Source organism: Chiroxiphia lanceolata, chromosome 8 (assembly GCF_009829145.1).
Source record: "Chiroxiphia lanceolata isolate bChiLan1 chromosome 8, bChiLan1.pri, whole genome shotgun sequence".
Classification (NCBI taxonomy): domain Eukaryota; kingdom Metazoa; phylum Chordata; class Aves; order Passeriformes; family Pipridae; genus Chiroxiphia; species Chiroxiphia lanceolata.
The window spans coordinates 15026194-15037536 of NC_045644.1; the positions used below are offsets into that span (position 1 = coordinate 15026194).

The 11343-nt window shown below is 52.1% G+C and overlaps 2 protein-coding genes across 3 annotated transcripts; one reads left to right on the top strand and one right to left on the bottom strand.

Moving 5' to 3' along the window:
• Window positions 1–15: 15 nt before the first annotated feature.
• On the bottom strand, window positions 16–4474 carry LOC116790250 (cytochrome c oxidase assembly protein COX15 homolog). 2 transcript variants are annotated; one of them, XM_032695033.1, is made up of 8 exons: window positions 4452–4474; window positions 3666–3788; window positions 3244–3430; window positions 2650–2817; window positions 2036–2117; window positions 1558–1712; window positions 547–660; window positions 16–314 (listed from the first exon to the last, which is right to left on the bottom strand). In XM_032695033.1, the coding sequence occupies exons 2-8, from the start codon at window positions 3764–3766 to the stop codon at window positions 183–185; spliced, it is 939 nt and encodes a 312-aa protein (XP_032550924.1). In that variant the 5' UTR covers window positions 3767–3788; window positions 4452–4474; the 3' UTR covers window positions 16–182. The 2 variants fall into 2 exon arrangements, with proteins under 2 accessions (XP_032550924.1, XP_032550925.1); XM_032695034.1 differs by lacking the exon at window positions 4452–4474 and adding an exon at window positions 4279–4390.
• A 90-nt stretch (window positions 4475–4564) lies between these two features.
• Window positions 4565–9290, top strand: CUTC (cutC copper transporter). Its single transcript, XM_032694852.1, is given in 10 exon segments — window positions 4565–4592; window positions 4595–4627; window positions 4932–5003; window positions 5075–5134; window positions 5268–5477; window positions 6678–6713; window positions 7031–7164; window positions 7742–7769; window positions 8154–8259; window positions 8853–9290. Coding segments are annotated over 10 exon segments (819 nt in total). The 3' UTR covers window positions 8965–9290.
• Window positions 9291–11343: the final 2053 nt, after the last annotated feature.

Below are 11343 nucleotides of genomic sequence, written 5' to 3' on the forward strand. Positions count from 1 at the left end.
CAGCCACACACGAACTGCTCCGTAGAAACTCTTTTATGTTACAAAGTTTACACTCACACCCGCCGCCTCCCTGCGCCAACCCGTCCGGGCGCACATCCGCCCGTGCACCCGGAGTGAAGGGTCTGGGCCGCCCCTGGATTCGGCGCTGCAGCTCCCTCCGGCAGGGCTCTCCTGCGGGTGGGTTACTTGGGGACTCTCCGGAGCTCGCTCATGAGCCACAGTGCCATGCTGAGCAGTGCCAGGGAGCCTGACTGGTGGGTAGCAGCCAGAGGTGTGGGGACATAGAGCAGTAGTGTGCTGATGCCCAGGCCCACCTGCCAAGAAGGGGAGAAGAGGTTAAGAGCAGCTATGGATGCACCACTGATACCATCCCCAGCACAAAGTGTGGTGTAGAAAAGCTCACAAGCCACAGCAGGACTTCCCACCCCCAAATTCAGAGTGTGCATGCAGTATGGTGAGGTGTAGGGTCTAGGCAGCTCTACCTCTCAGCTCCAAGCTCTTGGGCCCAGATCCAAGCTGAGGCAAAAACAACAAAAAAGGCAGTACCTGCATGTAAGCCACAGCCAGTAAGGAAGTCACAGCCATCCTGGTCCTGCGAGGGAGTGGGATCTTCCGCGAGAAGAGGTACAGTGCTGTGACAGCTGTGACGGAGGCAATTCCCTACAGAAGGGAAGGGAAACAACCACCCTTCCACAAAAGTTCAAAGGAAATGGGTGCAGTGGCCTTTGGCTGCACCTTCCATGCAGTAGAAGAAATTCTGTGAGCAATATTTAACCAGAGAAACACGTTAATGGCCATGACCAAATCCCAGAGCTCCCACGCCATGAGGTTAACAACCCTGAACTTTAACTGAAGTTACAGAGAGTTTCATTTTTGCTCCAAATTAATGCTTTACTTTCCAACAGCTTTTCCTCTTCTATTCATTAGGGATTATGTCTGCCCTCTTCCCAGCTCTCACCTTGACAACTGAAGGTGGAAGCTGTCATCTGGAAAACCGATCTCCTTTCCACCACTCGGCTGTAGTGCACCAGCATAATCTTGCTGTGCAGGTCAGCCCAGGTGACTCCTCTTAATCTTCCTTTTTAGTCTTAGCCATGGCTTAGTTCACAGCAGTGCTGGCAGTGGTATTTAATAATCGGATTGCTCTAACTAGCTGAGATATTTTCACAGGGCACTACTGTGTAAAGCAGGTTCAGAAATGCTGAAGGAAGCATTCACTATCAGGATTTCCAAGTTTTATTTCACACAGCTTTCCCAGACATCTCAATAGCAAGGGCTACCTCCCACTGTAGCTCACGTTATGGAAAAGGAGACACAAAGAAACAAAGTCTTTTACTTGCGCAGGAGGAAGACCTCCTTAAGGAAGAAGGCCACATTGAAAATAAGAATGCTAAACTTCCTCTTCCTGCAGAAGCAAATTGGTAAGATGCTCTCAGGCCCTTTGGACACCCTGGAAATCACTCAAGTTGACAGAAAGAACCACAGCCCAAAGAGGACAGCTTGGCTGCAGGAGGCAACCAAGAAGCAGCCCAGACACATAAGGAAGACAGCACTTACCAAGATCCTGTGATCAAACTGTACAGTTGTAGGATTCTCAAAGATATTTCTCAGCACAGGAGAGAAGGCAAGGAGATCATCTGGGATCCAGTGCTCCCCCATTTTGGGGAAGGAATTGTACACAAGGCCAGCATCCAGTCCTGCCACAAAGGCACCTGCAATTCCAGAGCAAAAAATAAAGACTACCAGAGTAGGCAAAGGTGTCACTCCAGGTTGCACAGCTCTGATTCAAGAGCTCAGCTTGATCCTGAATTTCTTTTAGAAACATACACAGAGATCACATAGCACAGGCAGGCTGGAAGGCACATCTCCACCTGGAAAGACCAGTAAGGACATTCTTGACTGTAAGCTCCGTGACAGCAGCACATTTCCCAGAGAATGGATGGGGTTGCTTACAGTCCCCACCAGACCAGCAGAAAAAAACAAACAGCAGAGAGGAATGAGTGGCAAATGGGACAATAGAAAGAAAGAGCCTTACCTGAAAGGGCAGTAAGAAAAATGAGAGCTGTAGTGCCATGAACATATTGTTTCAAGCGGAGGAGCTGATGCGTTTCAGGCAACTGTAAAATAAAAAACAAAGAAAAGTAGAAAAAAATCAAGGCAAAGCATTTCCAGTACTGTTGGCAGCAGCTAAGAAAAGCCTTCACTGCATGTACAGGACAATGGGTTTGCCTTTATTTTACAGGAGGAATCTACAGACCACCACACAGCAGTCACAAGTCAGTGGTTCCTCAAAACCACAGCTAATTAAGTCCAACTCTGTGCAGAAATTGAAGTGGCCACTGGACAGTTACTGGCAAAAACCATTTAGCCCAGCCAGGCACACCCTTGCCTGAACTGCCACAAATTCTGAGTCTAATCCCTTTTGAGCCAAACATCATAAGACAAAGGAAGTGTCCCATAACCACGATGTTTACAGAATGGTATTTTGTAAACTGCAAGTATTCTCTAAGTATTAGGTCAGAGTCAGGAACTGAGACTAAAACAGAGCACCATCAGCCTTTACATCCTTTCCCTACCCTTCACATCACACCCTAGACCTCTGAATTGACACTACCCTGAGCTTTTGACCCCTGACACAGCACTCCATACCTTGTGTTGTGGAAGCAGCAGAGTCAGCCCTGTCCACAGGCTTGCAGAGTACAGGACCAGTGCGGAGCCAAGGTGTGCTGCGAGGCGGTACTGACTGACCCGAGGGATGTCGTACGAGTCTGGCTTCTCCTCCAGCCCACTCTTCACCATGTACCACCCCAGCAGCCCCTAACAGAACAGGAGAGGGGTTACAGCCAGACAGGGCAGCAGCAACTACTAAGACCAGATAAACCTTAGGGGCAAAGCAACTTGCTTCCTCTGCCTTCAACCAGCCACCAGCACTGACACCCCTCAAGCTGTCATGAATCCCACTGAATCAGCTATGCTCAATCAGAAGATACCAAATTGAAAGAGAGTGGGTTTAGATAGACATTAGCAAAAATTCTTTACTGTGGGGGTGGGTGAGGCACTAGAACAGTTTGCCTAGAGAAGCTGTGGATGTCCCATCCCTGGAAGCATTCAAGGCCAGGCTGGATGGGGCTCTGAGCAACCTGTTCTAGTGAGAGATGTCCCTGCCCATGGCAAGGGGGGTTGGAGGTGGGTAATCTTTAAGGTCATTCTATGATAATCCCCGTGGCTGCAGAGCTCTCTCACCTGGAAGCAGACCAGCCCACAGAGGGCGAGCACACGGCCCTTCAAGGGGCGGCTGAGCCAGCCCCTGTGCCAGAAATAGGCTGCAGGCAGGATGTAGACCAGGCCCACGACACGGCCCCACATGCGGTGCGAGTACTCCATGTACCAAATGAACTTGAACTCTGCCAGGGTCATGTCATGGTTCAGGCTGTTAAAGACAGCAAAACAAAGAACCTTTTCACGTGATGCAACAGCCTTACACTGAACTTTGTACGACACAGGGTCACCTTCCTCAGAAAAAGGAAGGAGCCACCACCAGGCAGGTTTTGTGTGCCTTTCTAGTGACCTCAGAAAACATTTTCCTTCTTACAAGAGTTCCCCGAGTGGCTCAGTCGCAGGAGGGATGGTCTCAGCCCACTCTCCTTCCAATTTTGCACACTCACATTTTAAACTCCGGGAACTGCTGGTACTTCTGGAACTCAGCTTCCCACTCCTGCTGTGTCTGTGGGGGTTTCATCTCCTTCACCAAGTGCCAGTCAACCATGGAGAGGCCTGATTCTGTCAGCCTGGGGGCAGAGACAGAGCAGGCACAACTCACTCCCTGACAGGAGGTAAATCCACTGAGCTGAAATGAGAGCTGCTGTCTGCACAGCAACCCAGGAGCTGGACTTGGATGGTCCCTTCCATCCGAGCATATTCTGTGGTTTTATGATAACTCTTAAAACATTTGCTCATACAACCATTAAACTCAGAGACAGAAACAGGATGGAAATCAGACAGTCTGTAAGTGATCAGACCTAAAATTACGACAAACGTGTAAGAGAGTCATCTCGAAGTGGCATCAACACACCGTGAAAATCTCTCTGGTACTTCCAGCCCTACCTCACCATGTCCCTTGCAACCAGGAAGGAAAGACGTGACAGGACTCTCACAGGCACGCTCGGGGTGGGTCCCTGCTGCGGCGTCACCGCCGGCGCGGACCGGAGGGCAGCCGGGACCGCTGTCCCTAAGGACCCCCTCTGAGCGCCCCAACGAGGCTGGCGGTGCCGCGCTCACCTGGTGACGCCGCCCAGCACCACGGCACCGGCCACGGCGCCGCTGCAGGCCAGAAGCCATCGCCCCACGGCGGGCGGCGGCGCGGCGGGCAGGGGCTCCTGGTGCAGCAGCCGGAGCTGAAGCCAGCGCTGCGGGGGGAGGCGGCCGCGGGCCGACGGTGCCGATGTCCGCACCTGCAACAGCCCCCGCGCCCCGCCGCGCGCCACCCGCAGCATCCCGAGCCACGCCGGAAGTGCGGAGGCCGGAAGCGCGGAGCGAGCCCTTCCGGGCACACCCGGGCGTCGCCATGACGATCGTGCGGCGCGTGACCGGCAGCGCGAGCAGCGACCCCCGCGCGCCGCTAGCGCAGGTGAGCAGGGCGCGCGCGGGGCGGGGGCGGGGCCCGCGTGGCGGCGGGGGCGGGGCCGAAGGGCCGGGGGCGGAGCTTGCGCGCGCCGCGCGCCGACGGGCCGCGCCCGGCTCGCGCCTCCGCCCGCCCGCGCGCCCGCCCTCGCGCCACCGGGCGGCGCGGGCCCGGCCGCGAGGGGGCGGGGCCGGAAGCGGGTCCGGGGGCGGGGCCCGCGGCGGAAGCGGGGCGGGGCGGGGCCGGGCGGCGCGGCCCGGGCAGCAGCCATGGAGCGGCTCGGTGTGACCGCGCCGCTCCCGCTCCACAGGCATGGACGATGGGTTCCTCATGGAGGTGTGCGTGGACTCGGTGGAGTCCGCCGTCAACGCGGAGCGCGGAGGTAAGGCCCGGGGGGCCCCGCGGGAGGGGCCGGCGGTGTGGCGGGGCCGGTTCTGACGCGCTTCTCCGCAGGTGCCGGGCGAATCGAGCTGTGCGCGGGCCTCGTGGAAGGAGGGACCACTCCGAGCATGGGTGAGCCGCCCCTGGGCCCCCGCCCAGCCATCCCTCCATCCCCGCTCCTCTCCCCTCCCTCCCGTCTCCCGTCCCGCCCGCCCAGGGCCGCGGGTGCCGTGTCGGGGCGCTGAGCCCCCCGTGCCGCCCGCAGGGCTGCTGCAGGTGGTGAAGCAGTGCGTGCGGGTGCCGGTGTTCGTGATGATCCGGCCCCGCGGCGGCGATTTCCTGTACTCGGACCGCGAGGTGGAGGTGATGAAGGCCGACATCCGCCTGGCCAAGCTGCACGGCGCCGACGGGCTCGTGTTCGGGGCCCTCACCGAGGACGGGCGCATCGACACGGAGCTGTGCACGGCGCTGCTGGGTGAGGTGTCCGCGGGCACAGCTCTGTGCTGGGACAGGGGCCCAGAAAGAGCTGTACAGAGTGCTTTGGTCTGCATGTCCCGTCTATGGTCTTGCCCCCTCTTTCCAGCTTCTCCAGTTTCATGTGCTGCCACACTCGTGAGACATTAAGTAGTTAAGAAACTTTGCAGCCCAGGGCCCACAGCCCCAAACTGTTCACACAGAGTTTGAGGCCACCTGGGCCATAATAGCAAGGTCTGAGAAGGCTTAGATGAGCTGCTTTTAGAGCATTAAACTGTTGGGGTTTGTCCCTTTATTTCTTTGCCCTTTTTTCTTTATCTCCCTGCTGCACATATCTAGGATATGTGTCTCCTGGACCTTGGCCTTGTGGGTAGCTGGCAATTCATCTTCATTTTTTTCTCTTAACACACCCAGTGAGAAAAGATGACAAGAGAGAGGTGGAAACATATAAAAGGCTACTGAAGCTGCAGTGGGAATTCATTAGTCCAGACCACAAACGTGTGGAAACAAATTCCCTTTCTTTCTTAATCTCTTCTGTGAGCTACAGGCAAAGCTAAAGAGAGCTGAGCCTTTCCCTTGTGGTGTGCTGCTGAGGGTCTTGTACAAAGGTGAATGTGCTGTAAGGAATGCAGCAAAAGACAAGGGTCTTGCTAGGACTTGGCTCCACTAGGCCAGTGAGGTGCTCTGCTGGAACCCGTGTTTCTAGGGCAGGTGGATTTCTTTTTGTAGAAATAAACTTCACGTAGTAAATAGAGCACCACTGGTGAAGTTTGTTGTGGTCTGAGAGCAGAAATCGTAGGCAGTGAAAGAAATCACAAAAATCAGCTCTCCTGCTTTCAAAGAGCAATGGTCCTGTCCTTTCCCTGGGTATATGATACAACTTCCTTCCTACAGAGGAAGACATCTATGGTGGAAATGAAGGTTCTGCATGTTCTAGACAAGATAGGAGGTTTTGGTCTTACTCTTTATGGGTAAACAAATGGTTTATTGCTTTCTCAAAGGGCAGGATAACTCTTCCCCACCAAAGAGCTTGGCCAAACAACAGCTGCTGCAATGTTCCCAGCAAGTACTGGGACTCTTCTGAACTGCCTAAGAATGCCTTGAGGAGCCTTTGCCCTCTTTCCTGTCATGTGCTTTTCTGGTTCTAGTACAAGGAACTCTCTGTACCAGCCCTGACTGACCATTTGTCTTCTTGTTGCAGCCGTGTGCCGTCCCCTGCCAGTCACCTTTCACCGCGGTGAGTTGCTGGGGACAGTGGCCCGGGCAGGGACCACCCTGTGCCCCACTGCCGGCGGCAGGTGGGGCTGGGAGGGAGCTCAGCTTAGTGTCCTTGGGTCGTTCTCTGCAGGGGGAAAGCTCTGCAGGCTGTGCAGGAGAGGGAAGGTCCAGGGGGTTCAGGCTTGGGGAGTTGTGTTACTGCACTGTGAGAGAGGAGGTGTCTGAGGAGTTGAGGATGGTGGCCCTGGCACTGCTGCGAGGGCCTGAGCTGGCTGGGGGACAGGGCTTGAGCACAATGAACCGAGTGATTTCTGAGCTGTTGTTCTGGTCTCTCAGCCTTTGACATGGTGCACGACCCTCTGGTGGCACTGGAGACCCTGATTTCTCTGGGGTTTGAGCGGGTGTTGACGAGTGGCTGTGACAGCTCAGCACTGGAAGGATTGTCCTTGATTAAGAGGCTTGCGGAACAAGTAAGTGCTCGCTGTGTTCTCCTGTGGCTGCTACCTCTGGGCGTTGCCTGCTACCTTTATGGTAGCCCTCATTTCTATAAGGGCACTTCTGTCAGGGAGCACTTGCCTTCCCTCCCTTGCCTGGCTTTAATCTGTTTTCCCAATTCCATATGGGCTGGGCCCTAAACTCTCCCACAGCAAAGACTGGCTGAGTCATTCTAGCTCACAGACAGTGGGGAGGGTGGTGGGAGTTGGTTTCAACAGCTGGTGTGATGAGCCCACACAAACAGCAAAGTGAGGTCCCTGCTGGATGTTTCACAGTTCTTATTAGGGAAATACAGCAGGTAACCAGGTGGGATACAGAGGTAGGAGGGAATGGGGACAGGTTGTTTTAGCTGTAACGGCAAATTCTTCTCCACATTTCCTTGTAAAACATGAACAGAACAAAAAAGATGGGTGAGAGGGAATGAATTGTAGGCCACGGTGCCATCCATGAGTTTGTGGAAAGTGCTGCATGTGAGGTTTCTTTGCCACACCACAAATACACAATGTGGATGTAGTGTTGAGCAATATCAGTAACACGTTATTCTTCTTTCAGGCAAAGGGCAGAATTGTGGTGGTGCCAGGTAATGTTTTTTTGTCATCTTTTACCAGGTCCTCAATCCCTAGCCCGCCCTTCCTAGCCTCCTTCTTGGGATCCACTCTCTGATCTGGCTTTCTGAGCCGGGTGCCCAGGAGGAGCAGCTCCTGCCCCAGTGTGAGTAAAGGCCACCTAGAGCCCTGCAGCTGCTGCTCACTGCAGGAACTGGGGACAGCTCTAGTTCTGTAGAATAACATGAATCAAGGCTTCTCCTGTTTCTTTTCATGTGCTTGGGTCTCCATTGTCCCAAGGGCTGTGTTTTCCCGTCAGTGTATATGGTGCTTGTCCCTTATGGGTAGGTCCCATCGTGATGTCAGGTCTGGGACAGTGTCATCTGCTTGGTGTGTGACATCGGGTTTGTTCCCACCAGGAGGTGGCATCACGGAGCGCAACCTGCAGAGGATTCTGGAAGGCTCCACTGCTTCTGAGTTTCACTGCTCTGCTCGCTCAGCCCGGGACTCAGGGATGAAGTTCAGGTAACTGATTATGATTATATTTTAGCAGAACTGTACAAGGGAAAGGCTAGATGAGTGTGAACATGAGTTTGTAGAACAGGCATAAATTTCAAACAACTTCCTGGGTGCTGTTGCACTCTTGTGCTTGAAATTGTGAGAGGTGCCTGACACAGTATTCTGCAGTGTATGAATCCAACAGTGCTCCTCATCTGGACACGAGCTCCATGCAGAACCAGATCCTTGGAGCATTTCTCCTTCTGCTGCCAGCCTGGGAGTTGTGAGTGCACTTGTGTGGCACTTGGGAAGGCAGATTCTGGGATGTAGTTGCCTTTTGACACCAGCATGCAGAACTTGGGAAGCCAGTGAGATGTGCCTCAGAGGAATGAGCAAGGAATGGGTTATATTTGTCCACAGATCTGCACTGGGTTTCTGATGATGCTGTTGTTTCTTGCCTTTGGATTATTATTCTTTCTGTTACTGTCCCATCTTCAGTTTGGGTGGCACCAGCAGGTTCTTTGGCCACTGCTGAGATGAGGGGAGATAGGTTTTTTTCTTGTGTTCTGTCTCACCCATCTGTATCACCAGCAGATAGTAACCATTGGTTTTCCTGACAGAAATCCAAACGTTGCCATGGGAGCGTCCTTCTCTGCCCCCGAGTACTCCATAAAGGTGGCAGATGTGGCCAAAGTGAGGACCCTGAATGCAATTGCAAAGAACATTCTGTAGTGGAAGGCACCGTGCTGGGACAAGGACACAGAGACTCCAGGGTCTTCCCTGCCACATGGACAGATGGATACTGCTTCCGTCCTCAGGCTGCAGAGGACGTGCACTAGGTGATGAAGCCTGACACCTCTTCCCTTGGCTTCCCCTGAAAGACCAGTCCCTGGCCTGGAAACTGATGTTGGCTGTTTTGAATAAAAGGACTCATTCCCAGATGTTGCAGCAACAAGCTGTTGGGCAGTATTTGGGAGGAAGGGAGCTGAGCAAGTAGGGGGACTGAATTGTGTAGCACTGCATGTGATTGTCAAATAAACACTGCAGCTGCCCCCCTCTTGCTGTGGTTTTCTAAAATTTATTTATGTTTTTAGGTAAGACTGTGATCCATGTTGCACAGCCTGAAAAATCAGACCCCTGCTTCACCAGAGGAGAATACAATCATATCCAGAATGCCAGGGAGGGAAACATGATAGCAAGAGCTGGAAAACAAGGCCTGCTGTAGTCAGCCAGTAGGAGCAGTGCAGCAACTGCTGGGTAGAGAGAAGCACATTGATATGTATGGGTGATGAAGACATTAATTTGTAATGGAAGGGAGTTTCTCACTACCTGACTCATGAGGTGAGGGGGCTGTGAGACATCCTGGGCTGTGGGCCCTCAGAGCTTGAGACGGGGGTGGGCATGTGATGAGGTTTCTTGGGAGGACCAAGTGCTTTTTCTAAGGGATTTTTCATGTCGTTTTCTGAATGTGAAGCACAAGCTGTTTGCTCACCAGACAGTGTTTGGGGAATGTGCCATTTGGGTCATTGCTGCCTAGTCATGGTTGAAGCCCCAGACTCGTATCAGTCACCCTGCAAAATACCCAACAAAAGATCTGAATGGCATCAGAGTGGTCCGTTAAAAGAGTAGAGACCCAGAGATAAAGCAACTTTAACCTTGCTGCCTCCTCTTCTGTAAAAGCTGAACAGAATCCCTCTGACAGCAGAGACAGTGGACCTTCTTAGGAAGCAAAAGCAGGATTCAGATTTCTCTGTCCGTCTTGTCAATAGCTTGCAGCCTATGAGGATATACAGCAAAAATGTGATATTTGACAAGGTGGCAGCACTTTTGTCCCCTTAAACAAAATCAGGTCATTGAAAGCCTATAATCATTGTATTTTCAGCTCATGTGGATCCAACAGGAGTATCACTCTCTCCCAAAACACACCTTGGGAACGTAAGTGGTAGTTCTTAACAGAGGATATGAGAAGGGAATGGCTGCCTAATCCTGGTGTCAGAGCTATCATCAGCACTGACATGTGCAGGCAGTAGGAAGGATCCAAATTTGGAAGAAGAAATTATTAAATTTGTTTTTATAATCAATGTAGTTCAGAATATCTGATTTAAGAGTTCATGGCTCGTGAGATTTCATGAGTCATGGTCATGATTAAGATACTAGTAGCTCAATTAAGATGAATATTCTGCTGACACAGAGTTTGGCTCTTTCCTCTGTGTTTAAAGTTCGAAAATAAAAAGGCTTTTGAACTCGAATGGCATTACAGTATGACAAAGCAGAAAAGCAGAGAAATAAATTCTTCAGAGAAGAGATGAGTAGTGAGGGCTGGACTGATTTGTAGATTGCTTGGCAGAAACCTCTGTCCTGGATTGGCATGAAACAATGCCTATTTTTCGAAAAGTTATACCGTGTGCTGGACAACAGGGGAATACAGGGAAACTGATATTGTCAGCCAGAGAGGTGCTACTGCTTTGATTATCTTGGTCCCAGTGAAGATTTTTTGGGTATTTTAGTGAAGGAAGCTTTATGGAAGGAACTGAAGGACAGTGAGGTGGCTTTGTGTGTTTTTAGGAGAAGCATGTCCCAGGTATGAGGGTAGAGAAAGTGAGGGTGTACTTGCTTTGAACATTAAAGAGAGTGCTAAAGGAAACACTCCAGCTCTGAATGAGAGCAAAGATGGGGCAGGGATGGGCTGTGACCTGTACTGAAAACCGAGACAAGCAATGGACAGGACATTACAGAGGAAGGTCTCACCAGCAAGTGGTCCCCTTGGTATCAATGCTTCAGGTGGGTTTGAGCAAGGCCACAGGACACCTGTGCCAGTGGGCAGAAAAGAATCATAGCAGCAGTCTGGATGGAGGAAGTGACTGCTTCATTCACTTATTTCTTACACATCGCATCAGATTGCAGCTCTCATCAGCAGTGTACTGGTTCTGGCCTAGAGGACCTAGCACTAGGGATAGTTTTATTTACAAAAACGTGGATTTAATCAGAGAAACCAGTAATAATTAACCAAGGAGTTGGACATTGAGCCTTTCTCTGTTATTGATGGTTCCTGAGCAATTACTCATTGGGTCACCCTTGACTTCTGAGTTATCTACTAACTCAGTGAACAAT